Source organism: Acomys minous (assembly GCF_964271855.1).
Source record: "Acomys minous genome assembly, chromosome: 17".
Classification (NCBI taxonomy): Eukaryota; Metazoa; Chordata; class Mammalia; order Rodentia; family Muridae; genus Acomys; species Acomys minous.
In genome coordinates this window covers 31,067,899-31,083,724 of record NC_140500.1, presented here as the reverse complement: position 1 = coordinate 31,083,724, position 15,826 = coordinate 31,067,899, and the positions used below count along the sequence as shown (strand labels likewise).

Sequence of the window (15,826 nt, the reverse complement as noted above, 5' to 3'; positions counted from 1 at the left end):
TTCAGGGATGCATTCTTGGATTCCTGATAATTAGTGTGTTAAGGAAACCACTAACCTGCACATGCCCTGATTGCCCACCTCAGCCACTGCCGTTGAGGGCCCTCAAGAGATTCTGTTGCTTGATTCTGTGTTTATAATTTCTCAAGACTTAATTTTTAGATCATGTGTGGACAAGACATGTGGTTCAGTGGCTCAATAATTGACCAGCATCACAGGGCTCTGGGTTCCATCCCCAGCACTGAGAAAGAAAAGGAAGGAAGGAAGGAAGGAAGGAAGGAAGGAAGGAAGTTAGGAAGGGAGGGAGGAAGGAAGGAAGGGAGGAAGGAAGGACGTGTTGGTATGAGCTGAGGCTGAGGCACACTGTGAGGTGGAAGATCTTGCAGAAAGGCGAGCTGGGGAAATAATGGAGGAATATACAGCCTAGTTCCACAGACCCTGCCTCTGCACTGTCAGGTTTGCTTGATCTTAGCTCAAAGATCTCAGACAAAGACTGAGAAGCCATTGACTTACTACAATTTAAATTTGCTTATCTATCTGTGAGAATAGTCACATGGGGTTATAACCATTGTTTATTTGTATATAATCAATTTTAAGGCAAATGACACATCTGAGGGTGTCTGTCTGTCTGTCTGTCTGTCTGTCTGCTTTGCTTTATTCTGCTAGGGTTTAGTTGTTTAGTATTGACAGGGACTTGCTCTGGGACCCAGGCTGGCCTCAATCTCAAGTGATCCCTCTGCATCATCTTCCCAAGTGCTGGGACTTTGGGTGTGACCACCACACCTGGTAGAGTTTCTTTTCCCTTAGGGAAAATATGAAGCAGTGCCATTTTAGAGTGATGAAAGCCAAGGATGCTGTCATTGCAGAAACAGGCCTGGGCATATCCAGTCCATTTGCTGACAGTGTCAGGTTCTAGACTCTACAGGAGACACTCTTGGGCACTCAGACCCACCTGCTCTCAGCAGAGGCTAGCAGTAGCCAGGAGGAATGAGGATGATACAGACAGCCTGGCCATTTATCCCCAGTGGAGCACAGGCCTCCATAGCCTGTGACACAAACACTTGCTGTGCCTAAGATGCTTCTTCCCAAATGGCACGTGTAACTGGGGGTTTGTCTGTGTGAGAAGGCCCTGCCAGGTGTAGCAGCACCCATCCCTCACTGGACTCTGAGCCAGATAAATGCCTAGGTCATCAGGGAGCTGGTGCAGTAAACTCTGCCGCAGGGAGCCTGCAGCCCAGTGGCTCAGGCAGCTGGGTCTGTGGCGGCTGAATGGAGCCCTCAGTTCTGTCTCTAGCAGGGCTGTGGGCTTTACAGAGGAGGGCGAAGATGTATGTGGGGGCCTCACCTCAGCTATTCTTTAGCCTTGGATTCTTTCTCTTCATAAACAAGAGTCAGAGAAGGTGGTTTCTTGGAGGGTCTTAGGGTTCTCGCTTACTTAGAGTTCAGGAGCTGGAGGTCAGGGAAGGCTTTCTGGAGGAGGAGGTGGCTCAGGTTTGCTCCGAACCTTGACACTAGGATGTTTCTGCTGCAAAGTCTCTTGGCACTTAACTTTTTGAGAAGAGCCATTCAATTACTTACTTCTTGACTCGTGGGCATGGGTGAGGGGATGTAAAAACCAAGGACCTCCTTTGTGTGTGGTCCTGCTAGTTTGTCCAGCCCCCCCAGCTCTTCGCAAGGCTGCTACAGTAGTCATCCCTTTCTATATGAAAGGGAACCCCAACCCCATCAGAATGCCTGGGGATGCCTGGCCTGTTCTTTTCTTTCCAGGGAGGGCACTGGGCAGTAGAGACCAATGCCATGGACAGGGCTAAGCAGAGAAGGAGAAGTAGACGGTGGTATAGGAGGTGGTGAGGCGTGGGGCAGCCCACGGTAAGATTCTGGACAGGAACAGAGCAAGGCTGTGCTCTTCTTAGAACCAGACCAGGCCACCAGGGAAACTGTCATCAAAGCATGGATTTGCCTCTGTGCTCTGACCCCTGTTTGCCAACACCACCTGGCTGTGCCATCAGCTCTGTGAGCTACTCGGCTTCAGCCCAGTGAAGGTTAATTTCCTGTGTGTTTTGTCTTGTTTCCACCCAGAGAAATGTGTGGAGTTCCAGAAGCTGAACTTTAGCAACTACAGTCACGTGTCCCTGCAGAATGCCACCTCCCCGGTCATGGAGTTCTGGGAGTAAGTGAAGGATCAGCTGGCCTTGTCCTCATCCGTGTCTCCCCGTCTTCTCCCATCCCCACCCCCTCCTGGAAGCGGCTAGCCTGACTCCCCGCACCCCACGCTTCTTGTCTCCTGTGGCCATCTAACTGCTGTAGAAGCAAGCATGTGTGTGGGTTCTTCTGGGGTGTCCCATAGGAGTGGCTGAGAGCAACGCATTCTGGTTCTTTGAAACATGTCAGCAGGCCTAGTGCTTACTAGGGCGGGAAGGGCTTGGTAAAAAGACAGTTTAAAAATTCATTCTGAGCAGCAGAGAAGCCAGAACATGCTTGCTGTAAGTGAAGCCAGGAGTATATTTAGCCTTAGAAAGCAGAAGTCTCTGGGAGTGGGGGCTAGCTTGCTCTCAGTACCTGAAGTCATGTGTGAAAAAGTAGATCTATTTTAATGGAGGGAGAGTGCAGAGAGGCAGTTTTCAACTATATTCAAGAAAGATGTGTGATCAAAAGGACCCCAGAAGGTTGTGAGCACCCTTATCCTGGAAATGGGTACAATTTATCTGAGTTCTAAGGCACTGTGATCCTCACAGGGCTGAGGCCTACAGTTGTTTAACCTGTGCATTGCATAACCCAGGGAACATCATTCTGAGGTGCCTTGTAAAATGGGCACTATAAAAGTGTGTGGTGCATGACCTCAGAAGTAGTCAGTGGCCCCAACTCCTACCACAGGGGAGTCCCTCTGGCCTGGTATACATAGGTGGTTTCTATAAGCAGCCTAGACCAAATGCTCTGCAGAGACCTGACTTCATCGACAAAGTCTCCCCTACTTTGTGTCTAATTAGTAATAGTAACATATGAAGCTGAATGGTGGGTTTCTGGGTGATTTTAATTTGTTTTCCAGATACCATTTGTTTCCTTCCCTCTAGAAGTCTGGCTGAATTTAGAGTCATCATTCTCCTGTCGTCTTTACATTTGCTCCGTTGCATGTGTGCCTGGAATAGACCAGACGCTGCCTTACACATTGTAAACTTTTATAGGACTAGTATCCAATCCTTACATCTTTTTTTCACTATGTTTCTTTTCTCAGTAGTGGTTTTTAAGATGAGTCTAGGTTGATACAAAGATCCTGGCTTCTTCACACAGACCCCCTTATAGTGTCCCACTGTGTGAATGGTTACTTTGTACTTACAAGTCTTCCTGGTAGGTTAGACTAGTCCATCCCCACCCAGACTGAACTAGCTGAGCTTTCTTGAAGGTTTCTAGTCTGTAAACAGCCTCTTAGTCTATTGTATGCTACTGTAAAAATATCTAAGACTGTGTGATTTATAAAGAACAGAGATGTGTCTCCTATACTTGTACAGTTTGGGAAGTCCAGGGGGGAAAGAAGTGGTGCCTGGCAAGATTCCGCTCCTGCACCATCATCCCATGGGAAAGCAGCATGGCGGGAGAGGAACAAGGGCTCCAAATTCAGCTTTTCCTTAGGAAACCCCTGTTGGTCCCATGGTAACAATTCAAATCAGTTTCTATAATCCACTTTCCAATATTGCTATGTTGGGGTTTCACTCTTCAGCTCATAATGTAAGGGGACACATCCAAACCATGACAAGGGTGTACCTGCTGGGCCACACACATCATCCATTCCATCAGATGTAGAAATTGCTCTATTGTGCAATCTAAATATCATCTTGAATGAATTTCTGCTGCTCTGCCTTTTCTTCCTTCCTTCCTTCCTTTCTTTCCTTTTTTCTTCCTTCCTTCTTTTCTTTTGTTCTTTCCCTCTTTTATTTCTTTTTCTTCTTGATATGATTATTTTATTTTGTGTGAGGGACCATTGCCTGTTTATGTGTCTGTACATTACATACATGCAGTGCCTATAGAAGCCAGAAGAGGGCATCAGATCCCCCGAGGCTGGAGATACACATCATTGTGACCTGCCATGTGGCTGCTGGCAATCAAGCCCAGGTCCTCTCCAGAAACAAGTGAATGCTTCACTTTTTGTGCAGCATTTGCTCCGAGCAAATGGCTTTTGTTTTGTTTCGTTTTGTTTTCTCCAGACAGGGCCTTGCTGTGTAACCCTGGTTGACCTTGCTGTGTAAACAACAGTGTCCTGGAACTTGCAGCAATCTCCCTGCCTCTGCCTCTCAAGTGCTGGTATTACAGGCCTTTGCCACCTCACTCTAGTCATGTTTTAGTTCTCCTGAGGGTGAAATGATATTTCCCTATTTTGAACTTATATTTCCCTGATTGCTGGTGAAGTGAGTATCTTTTTGTGATTTTGATGCCTCTATCTTTCTATGAGTTGTGTTTTCTTACTGACAAACATTCTTCCTTCCTTCCTTCCTTCCTTTCTTTCTTTCTTTCTTTCTTTCTTTCTTTCTTTCTTTTAGATATGATTTTCTTTGCTGTAGGATCTTTCTGAGTGTGTGGCTTTTCTTTCTTTCTTATGGTATACAGGATTTTCCATTTTACTGCCTTTGTATGTGCCAGTTTCTCCTTTGTGGCTGGTACAGTTGGCCTCTTATTTAGGATGGCTTTCCTCTCCGAAAGTTGTAGGAACAGTTTTTGTATTTTCTCCTTAAGAGTATTAAAGGTTTGGTTTTCTCACATTCAGGAATGGTGTTTGTGTGTGTGTGTGTGTGTGTGTGTGTGTGTGTGTGTGTGTGTGTGTGTTAAGGTGGGATTGTAACTTTTTCTTCTTCTTCTTATGTGAGTCCTGGATTTCTCCAGCCACATTTACCCATCTCACCCCTTCTAAGAAGATCTGCAGTGCCTTCTCATCTAGACATGATTTTCCTAAAAGCACGGGTCTGTTTTAGCATTCTTCACCCTTCCACTTGGTCTTTTTGTCTCTGGATTGCTGTCTCCCCTGTGTTGTTGTTATGGCCCATGGCCTGATCATGCTTTATTCAGCTCTAAAACGATCTTACTTTTCCAAATGATTTTTAGAAACAGCTTGTTTAGCCTAAGCAACACGAAATAAGTGAAAACAACTTTTGGGGGATTTGAGGTGGAAGTCTGTTGGCCCATTAGTTTAACTTGAAGAAAGTTGTCTCTCCTGTATTAACTTCCAGTCTGTGAGTGGTTCAGCTGACGCTTCGTCTATTTGGGCCTCTTGAATGCATTTCAAGTGTGGCCTTTGGAGCAGTTAGCATCCGAACCAATGGCATATATCTAGTCAGGCACAATCTCAAAAGGAGCTTTTTAAAGGTATGCACTAGGGAGGCAGCCTCAGTTCTGGGCAGGGCAGTAGGGTTTTACCCAAACATACTGGGCTGGGATTTCCTGGATTTGAACACAATTAAAGGTCTATGAAAAAAATTCTTTAAGATTTTTTAAAATAAGGAACCCAACCTAGACTGACTTTCACAAGAACTCTGGTGCTCCATATTTGGCCATGTCCCCTTGATGGGGAGGCCCGATGGCACTCGGAGGAAGGATAGTAGACTACCAAGAAGAAACCTGATACCCTAGCATTATTTTCAAGGGGAGGAGGTCCCCTTCAGTCACAGTCATAGGGAAGGGGAATGGGGTGAAAGCGGGAGAGAGGGAGGAATGGGAGGATGCACGGGATGGGATAGCAATTGAGATATAATATGAATGCTTTTATTTTTCAATAAAAAAATAGTGTCAGAAAAAATTAAAATAAAAAGTAAGGAACCCAACCTAAAACAAGGTCTATATAAGGCCCTGTGTGTTCTCTCCCCACCCCCTCCGCAACACATACCATTCATTCCCTTTGAGACTTATGTGCAAATCTTTAGTGGTTTTGTTTTCTTTTTATTCTTTTTAAAAGGGGTTATATACATGCCACAGTATACTGTGAGGGTCAGAGGGCAACTTCTTGGAATTGGTTCTCTCTGTCCACCATGTGGGGGTCTTGGAGACTGAATTCATGTCTTCAGGCTCAGTGGCAGGTGCCTTTACCTATGGAGCCGCCTTGCCAGCCCAAGTCACTGTGTATGCAATGTACTTGCCCACAGGCTGTGTTTCTCAGTCAGTTTGACCACTGCCAGGCTTGGGAAGGCTCTCAGTGAATACTGATGGAATTAACAGACAGAGGAGGAAGGCAGGCAAGTGGTACAACAGAAAATCCTACATGAGAAGGGGGGAGGAGGTCCTGACAGAAACCCATCTTCACCGAGCTTCCCATCAGCACCCAGCATGCCCAGCACCCCTGTACAGTGTCTTTACTAGACACCAGAACACCAACCTTTTCCAGCTGCCTGGTCACTCTAGATGAATGGCCATGGGAGACATCATCTCTTCGATGTGTCTGTATCATCTACGTGGCCCTGGTTGTTGTGTACTGACAGTACTACCTTGGGCGCCTTTTGTTAGACCCTTCCGATCCACCTTCTCAGAGACTGTGTAGGGGTTCACATCAACCTGTGAAGATTGGAGAAAAGCCAAGAAATTTGAGGAGAACTGGATCATTTGTGTATCTTTGATTAACCCAGATACCTGACTGTCTTTTTTTTTAAAAAAGTGTGAAGATTTCATTTTATGTATGTGTATAGTATTCTGCCTGTATATACACCTGTAGGCCAGAAGAGGGCAGCAGATTTCATTATAGATGGTTGTGAGCCACCATGTGATTGCTGGGAATTGGACTCAGGACCTCTGGAAGAGCAGCCAGTGCTCTTAACCTCTGAGCCATCTCTCCAGTCCTTCCCCTGCGCCCCAACCATCTTATATTCACTGGAATCATTTAGACTCACCTCTCCACTGTGTGCCCTGGACACTATGAATATTCCACAAAACCCACAGTAGAGAATGCTTTGCTAAGACATGGTTCTTTCTTGCTTTGGGCTGATCATTAATCCTGGGGCTTTGGGGAAAACGTTCTAGTTCTCCCCTGGCAGCCCTTGGATACTGGGTCAGTCTCCCCAGAGCTTTCCCTCTACCACACTTCCTGGCCTCTCTCATTTGTGGCCTGTTCAGTTTCCCCACTTGTATTCAAGTCCCCAGTGTGTCCCTGTTCTGCAAACCAAGGCCACCACGCTCGGTCAAAGCACAGGTGTGACTGCCTGCTGGTTTGTTCCTTCTACAAATGCCTGCTTCTTGGTGTATGTAAGAAAGACACTGTATCTGAAGGATGCAGAGATGACAGATGCCAGTCTCTAATATGCTAATATTAGCACATCACTCTAATAGGTGAAACAAACTCACAGGCGACTCTAAAATCCATATGGCAAGTAGCTGCTTTCCTGCCCACAGCTGGTCTGGCTCTCAGGCCAAGCCACATCGGACCCATTTTACAATTTCATTTTCCTTTTCAGGATGTATTTTAAATGAGTCACTCAGCCAACAAGACAAGCCAGGCCCTGCATCTGTCCTGCTTCTGACTCTGGCAGGGGCTTATAGGGTGGGACAGCTTGTCTTTCTAATGTCACATTTCAAAATCGGGCCACGGTTTCCCTTAGTAACCATTATGCACCAAGTCCATGTGAGTATCTAAATGTGTCTGCATTTCTAAATCCCGAGCCTGCGTCCTCTGGTGGGATTAAGCTCGGCAATGTTAGATGGACCTTGTGCTCACTGTCCTTTCTCGGTCCCTGCACTCTTCCTGGTGTCCCAGGGTTTCATGAGCAACCCCAGGTTCCTGCACAGGAGCCCATGCGAGAAACATGTTGTGGCACATACTGTGTGCTGGGCTGCAGTTAGGCTCTGAGGGTTTCAGCTCTGTTTCTTTATTTGGGAGCCAGCCTTGTCTTTCTGAATTAGCTTTACTGCAGATTTATTTGTTGCTTTTGTACTTTTAAAAAGCCCCATAGATATCTTAATTCATCATCTTTGGGCAGAAATTGGTACTCAGAGGAACAAAACCTGTTTTGACTGTGAGACTGGGCATCCCCCTTGCTGCCTCTGCCCTTCCCTCTGTTATTTTCCTCCCCCTCGTCCTCCTAGTCTTCCTAGTCCTCCTAGTCCTTCTCATCCTCATCCTCATCCTTTCTCTTTCTTTCTCCTCTGCCCTCCTCCTTCTTGCTGGTCTTTCTCCCCTCCCTCTTTTTTCTTTCTACCTCTTTTCTTCCCCCTTATCCTCTTCCCCCCAACTCACTGGCCTCCCTCCATCCATCCATCCATCCCTCCCTCCCTCCCTTCCTCCATTATCTTCCTCCTGTTCTTCCCCTTGCTGGCTTTTGTCTTGCCCCATACATGCCCCGGCCTGTACCAGGGTCCCTCTCCTGGCTTTTGCCCTCCCTTTGCCTGTGTCTGGCTCTGTGTTTTCACTGAGTCTTAATTCAGATGTCAACACCCTTCCAAGTGGCACAGTGGGGTGAGGTGCCAACTCCCCCAGCCTTCTCTCTGCACAGATCTTTTCTGAAATCCTGGGCCTGTCAACTGGCTCCTTCCCCTTCATCTTCAGTGTAGTTTACAATCTGTGTTAGCACGCCTGTATCCTTTGTTCACTGTTGTTTGCCAGCATGTTTGAGGTGCTTAGAAAATACCGTCAAAAACCAGTGAATGGAATAGTGAGTGAATGAGTGAGTGCACATTACATGGCCCCTTCCATTTCAGCTGGAGGTTGGAAGTGGATAATTCTACCTGCTAACACTGGAGGCAATGACACCTCCCCTGCACTGAGCTGTGTGGATAGGTCTGCTTCCCCGGGTAGAATATTTGTGAGTGGCTCTTCCACCTTTGAAATGGGGACTTGTTGCTAGTCAGTGTTCCTTGCTGTGAAAAAAAAAACCACCCCAAATAAAGAGTTTCAAGGAAGAGAAGGGTCCATTTTTGCTCATGGCGTCACACGTTTCAGCCTTTGCTCACTTAGTTCTGTTTAGGTCCATGGTGGCCGAGTGCATCATGGTGGGAGCAAGTGATGGAGGTGGGTGCTTCATCTCATGGTGACTGGGAAATGGACAGAGACAGGAACGGGGCTGGGTTAGGGTGTAATCTTCACAGCACACAGTGTTCTACCTCCTCCTCCTCCTCCTAAACTCACCCTCCTAAGGGTTCCATGGCCTCCCCATGGTGCCATTACTGGGTGTTACTGACTTGTCTGGGTAGCTGTGTGCATGCTTGAGGCAGTGTGATGTGTGACACACACACTCCACCTGGGTGGGCTGTAAGCAGATACACAGGTTAGCTCCTGTACCCTATCCTAGTGAGAGCTACTATTGCTATGGTGAGACCCCTTGATCCAAAGCAAGCTGGGGGTATATTATTTGGCTTACACTTCCCATCGTAGTCCATCATTGAAAGAAGTCAGGCAGGAACTGAAGCAGGGCAGGGACCTGGAGGAAAGAGCTGATGCAGAGGCCATGGAGGGTGCTGCTTACTGGCTTCTTCTACATGGCTTGCTCAGCCTGCCTTCTTATGGAACCCAGGACCACCAGCCTCAGGGTGGCACCACCCACAGTGCACTGGACCCTCCCACATCAATCACTAATTAAGAAAATGCCCTACAGGCTTGCCTGCAGCCCTATCTTATGGAGATATTTTCTCAGCTGAGGTTCCCATCTTGAGAATGACCAGCACACTGGACCACAGTGTCCCTTCTGGTCACCTCTGCTGAGACATAGTAGTGGCTGGGCCTGAGCTGTTGTGGCCTGTGCAGTCAGCTCGTGACCTAAAGAAGCCTTCATTCTACTGCTTCAGGGACAGAAGGGCCCCAGACCACTTGCCTAGTTTTAAAACAATGAGGTACCATCTACTTCCTGACCTTGGTCCACCCCCACCCATCGCCCTGTCTGTATGTGGCTGCAGTGTAGATCTCAAATGGGTAGGCACTGTGGCCCAGCTGGAGTCCCCCTTTTCTTTTTCCCATGAAGGGTGTGCCCCTGGGCAACTTGTGTGGCCTCTGGAAGTCTGTGTGCGCTCCTCTGAATGTAGCTGGGTGTGTCACGTTAGCATCAAACGAGACGGCAGTGTTTGCAGGGTACCTAGCACATGGTACATGCTGAACAAACAGTTTTTAACATGTTCCAACCCTTCTCCTGGGTGTGCTCACCACATCTGCACCCAGAGAGATGTGGGAAGCACCTGTCCTTGTGGAGGAAGCCAGGAAGAAAAAGGGATTGGGGTTTCTGAAGTAATGACAATAAATCTATGCAATGCTTGCACAGAGCTAAGAAGAGGGAGATTGCCCATCTAGCTGTGGGATGGGCTTCATGAAGATGCTGGACCTAAGCTGGGCTTTGAAGGATGAATAGGAGTCCACATGGTTGACTGTGGAGCTAGGAGAAGGGACTAACAGACATAGATACCGCGGTCACACTTAGGGGCTCATGGACTTCACGTGCAATGCTATAGCGTGTGTGGAGAGAGGCTGGGATGGCAGACGGGTGCGTCAGAGCATCCGTTCACATACAGTAGTCCGCTCCTTACCTGTGGTCAGCTTATCAAAAATAGTAAATGAGAAATTCCAGAAACAAATTAATTGGTGTCCCTGTGTTTTAATTTTTCACACTGTCCTGAGTAGTAAGATGACATCTTGAACTGCTTTTTCTGGACAAAATGTCATTTGTCCTGGAATGGGGCTGGGAGAGAGAGAGGGACAGATTTAGGGAAGGAGAGGGAGGGAGGGAGAGAGAGAGAGAGAGAGAGAGAGAGAGAGAGAGAGAGAGAGAGAGAGAAGAAAGGAGAGAGATTGCACAGGCCAGGGGTTGCCAGAGGCATCTTCCTTAATTCCTATTATCCCCCCCCCCCCCCCCCCCCCCCGTGTATCAGCACCCTATCTGCTTTCTGCCTGCCAGTCACTTGTGGCATCTTGGTCAGATGCTGTGGTGGTATCAAGCCGCTTGCATTCAGGTGACCTTTATGTTATTTAATAATGGCTCAAGTGCACAAGAATGATGCTGAAATTTCAGATATGCCAAAGAGGAGTCAACAAATGATTTAAAGAAAAAAATAAATAAATACTCTATCCATTCCTTCCTTCCCTCCCTTCCCCCCTCCCTCCACCCTCCACCCCAAGAGTACTGGCCCCAACTCTCTTTTTGGTTGAAATGTATTGAATTTCAAGTTGATTTGGAATTCTCAATCCTCCTTTTTTGGTCTCCGAAAGGACAAAGTATACACTCGGGTGCGTGATGCCTTTATAGTTTCTCCCTGTGCCTGCTTTATACATTAGACTTTAGTGAGCATTTAGATGTATAGGGAGAGCATGGTGTATATAGGGGACTCACTACTGTGTGGTGTCAGGCAGCCACTAAGGGACCTTGACATATCTGTTCTCTGGTTAGGGGAGAGCCACATGCATGTCTTCTCTGGATAAGGAAAAGCTACATATATGTTTTCTCTGGTCAGAGGGAGCTGCCATGCATGTTCTCTCTGGTTAGGGGGAGATGCCATGTATGTTTTCCAAGAGAGCTAGCTCTATTCCAGGTGTCTTGGAGGTCCTGGGGTACATCAAGAACAAAAACAAATAAGAGAATGCTCCTGTAAGTCAAGGGAAATCCTCTAAGGAAAACTCCAACAGGCTGATGGAATTGAGAGTGTCAGGGTCAGAGTGAGCCTCTTCGAGGGGATGGCATTTGAGCAGGGACTGAGAGGACAAGTTCTGAGGCCAAAGGAACAGTGCAGGATGTGACCCCACCATAGAAGATGTGTGCATTCTGAGACTCACATGTGAGGTAGACCTTTCCTGATGGACCCGCAAGAGAGGCTCCGTCTTACTCTACTTTCCATTGCCATAATAAAGAGCATGACTAAAAGCAGCCTGGGGAGGGCAGGGTTTGTTTAGATGGTCTGTCCTGACCACAGTCCTTCAGAGCAGTCGGGGCAGGCACTCAAGCAGGAAGAGAGGCCACCAGAACCACGGAGGAGTGTGGTTTACTGCCTTGTTCTTATGGATTGCTCAACTCCCCCTGCTTTTTCATACAGCCCAGGACCACCTGCCTACCCATGGTGAGCTGGGCCCTCCTACACCATTTATTAATCAAGAAAATGCTCCCCTAGACTTGCCTACAGGCCAATCTGATGCCGGACATTTTCTCAGTTGAGAGTCCCTCCTTTCAGATGACTCTAGCTTGTGTAACGTTGACAAAATTCCTACGCAGCACAGGCCCTAAGTTAATCTGGACCTAGTGCCTTTATGAATGGTTGAAAATGATTCTGTAGACTTTCCTGAAAGGGCTCCCCTGTGGCTCTGGGAATAAGACAGAGCTCCACCCTCCACCCGAGAGTTCTGGGTGTAGGCTGGATGCAGGAAGCAGGTTTCTGACTGGGCAGAGGGAGGCTAGGGCATGACTGTCCTCAATTGTTAGGAAAGCATCTATGAAAGAGATCTTGGCGTGTGGTGGTTCATCCTGCTCAGCCATGCTGCTCCCTGATGCAAAGGACAGACCTGACTTACTAAGGCCCCACCAATGTCACCCCTTGCTGTAAGGTGCCTTCTGGCCTCACATCACATCCTGGGTGGGCCTTTCCCAATAGAGTCTCATGGGAGGCGCCAAATTGGCAAGGACTCAAGGTCTGTTTCTTTTGTTTGTTTGACAGCGACAGGAGCCAGGTCTTTTAGGTATCAGCTTTTGGGACGCTTGTATGCTTTGTCCCATTTCTGAAAGCTTTTTCTGGGGGTGTGACCACACTAGTTAGACACAGCCCGAGCATGCCCATGGAAGAGCCATTTGTGATGGGGAAGAAAAAGAAAAAGAAAAAGAGAGAAACAAAACCCAAAAAAACCAAAAGACAACGAAACCACATATGAAATGTCCTGTGAGTGAAATTATGCAGTGACTCCAAAAATGAGCGAAGCAGAAAATTTGTTGGCCCAGAGAGGAGATGCTGTTGGGGTGAGGAAGGGGTGAGGTGTGGAGAGAGGGCATGCGTAGGCTGAGCTGCGGGCATCTGAAGTGGCCCTTTCTTCCTTGGCTTCTGGAATCTCTGCATAACTATAGTGAATGGTGATGGGGCCAGAGGCTCCACGTGCAGTTGTTGATCATGCAGGTATATATAGTTCACCTGACCTAAAGCTGCTTTTATGTCACTGTCTTGGGTGCTGGAATTTCAATTGCAACTTGTAACGTGAGGTCTACTGTGGAATGCTCCTGTTCAGAAAGCTCACCTTTCTGGCTCGGTGCATAACATGCTTAGGACCTCAGCTCAGAGGTAAATAAAAGATGAGTGGGCACGCCGGCCCACCTATAATCTCATACATAGTCTCCTAAACTTGAGAAGATGAGACAGGGTATTCCTGGGCAAGAAGGGTAGCTACACCCAATTAGTGAGCTCTGGGTTCACCCAGAGACGCTGCTGCCTCAGTAAGTAAGATGGAGAATGATCAAGGAGGACAGCTGACATCAACCTATGGCCTCCACACACATGTAAACACACATTCATGAGTACCTGCACACATGTATGCCCACACACACGAGCACGGTATATACACATGTGCTCATGTACACACACACACACACACACACACACACACACACACACACACACACCAAGAGAGGGAGCATTTATGATTTTAGAGCACTTCAGATTTTAAGTTTTCAGATTAGAGGGTGCTCCACCTGTATCTATGTATGCTTGAAGATACACATACCCTCATCTCTGTAGGCATGCCTAGTAGGGTACATGGGCTGTCATTTACCAGCAGACCACCCAGCAGTAGAACATGGGGGGAGGGAGTAGGTAGTTTTGCTTCCCTGCTCTATGCTCTCTTACATTATTTGAACTTTAAAGCTACAACTAGTGACATGGTTCACTTTATAATAAAAGCAGGACTCTTGGCCTTGGGAAGTGAACTGTCAGTCATGATGACTCCCTTTGCTTGTGGGACAGTCCCACTTTGCTCCAGCCCCATCGTGCTAATCTTTACTTATCAGCTCCTCCTTATTAATATTAATGCATTTAATTCTGCAGTCATCCCCAAGAGGCAGGCAGAAGACAGATCTCTGTCTTTCCTTTAACCAATGTAGGGGCATTGCCCCAACCCATGGACCTGAACCTCAAAGCCAGTCCATCATCGGCTCCCACCCCTGGGCACCCGTTCTCTGCTGCTACAGGTAGTATATATGCAGAGAATCTCTTCCGACCCAGGAAGGGTTCTGTTTGCCATTGTCCCTGCAGCGAGGCACTGGAGACCCTTGAGTACAGCTAAGGAGAACAGGGAAGGGGTCCAGACACTTGCCAATGCAAACCAATGCGGTTCTTTGCTATCCCAGCAAGATTGTGACCTCTTGATTCCAACTATTAGATATGTAACTGGTTGTAACAGTAACAAGTGGAGTTTTTAGCAACAAAAATACAGAAGACCTCTGTTTCTATAGTAGATTATAAATTGTGTAATGCCTCCCCCACAGGCCCTAAGTGGTCACACCACTAACAATTCACTCTTTTCCTGCCTCTGGGTTCCTGTGTTACTGAAGCCAGGAGAGTCTCGTCAAAAATCTACTGTTCTGGCTTCACCATAGCCAACAGAACCTCCCTGTGGCCCCCACAAAGCTTCGAGTGGAGGTAGCCCTCTCTCCATTCTATTTCCAGTATCATGTGAGTGGCCGAGAAGAGGCCCGGAATGGGGCATGGGGGGCGGGGGGCGGCGGACCTTGTTTGCTCTTGTGCACCCTATGAAGCTATCTGCCCTAAGCCATCCCCACCAGGGTTTTCTCCTGGCCCAGAGCCTCATCTCAGGAAGGGTCAGTCTGTGTTCTGACATGGTCTGGTCCCCACACTGAAAGCCCCACTGAGGATCAGGCATTACTTGTAAGGCAGTTGCAAAAAGATGTTAATGTCATGTTGTAACTTGGGGAGCCAGAGACTTGGGCCTTGGGGGGGGGCGGGGCTAACAGCAAGAATCATTGTGCAGTTGCCTTGGGCTTGCTACTTATATCTGCTGTCCCAGCCTTTGTGTAGCAGCAGGAGAAACTGGCCTTCGTAAAACTCTGTGTCGTTGGGGCCTACTCTTGCTGTACACATGTGACCATTCAAGCAAAAATACTCATGCCCGAAATTAGCCAGGAGGGCACTAGAAGTTTCAGCTGACACCTTACACTATATAATGGGGAGAAGCCAGTTGGCTGCATGTGTCCCCTTTTATATCCTGATGGCTACAGTAGGGAAAGGAAGGTCACTTTCAGATCGCCCCTAATGTGTACCCTGCCACCATACAGAGATACTTAGGCTTGTTTCTTCCTTCCACTCACCTGCTCAGAGATAAATGGCAAGGCTGACTACCTGCCCTAGCCTGCACGTCACAGGGTACCAGGAGGTCAGAGGGTAAGGGGCTTGCCTGCGGTACTTCCCAGGGTGAGCCAGCCACCTGCGTTCTCCTGCAATTGCTCACCCGTCTCTCCTGCCTCTGAAACATTGCCAGCTTCCCACTGTATCTCAGGGACAGCATCCTACTGGCACGTGCCTCCCACGTAGAGTTCTGACAGCAGCCCTGTGCCGGAAGCCCTGGGCTAGCAGCCCAGCCATGGGAGATTGTCACTAGACAGGGCATGTTCCTGATAGAAGGGAGGGAGGCTAGAGGAAACTCACAGAAGGCTCCGGCATCTGTACTGAACAAATGCACCTGGTGCTTGTGGCTCTTTCTTGGATTCTAGGAAACTAGGATGTGGCTTGAACCTTGTTTTAGAAAGAGTGCTCCATGTTGGGCTGGGCCGGATGCTGAGTGTGAGACGGGTCCTGACTGCTACCTGCTGGGAGGATGGGAGCTGGGGACTTGGTGCTGGCTCTGTCGTGCTCTCTGTGGCCCTTTCACTGATAGCAGGAAGCACCATTGGATAAATGA

The 15,826-nt window shown here is 48.0% G+C and overlaps 1 protein-coding gene across 1 annotated transcript in view; it reads left to right on the top strand.

Annotated features, from left to right (window-relative positions):
- SLC6A11 (solute carrier family 6 member 11) overlaps nucleotides 1-15,826 on the top strand; it is a 117,130-nt gene that overhangs the window by 5,144 nt on the left and 96,160 nt on the right. The window contains exon 4 of the mRNA XM_084765219.1: nucleotides 2,077-2,167. Within this exon, the coding sequence (XP_084621345.1) occupies nucleotides 2,077-2,167 (91 nt within the window). The remainder of the gene's footprint in view (nucleotides 1-2,076; nucleotides 2,168-15,826) is intronic.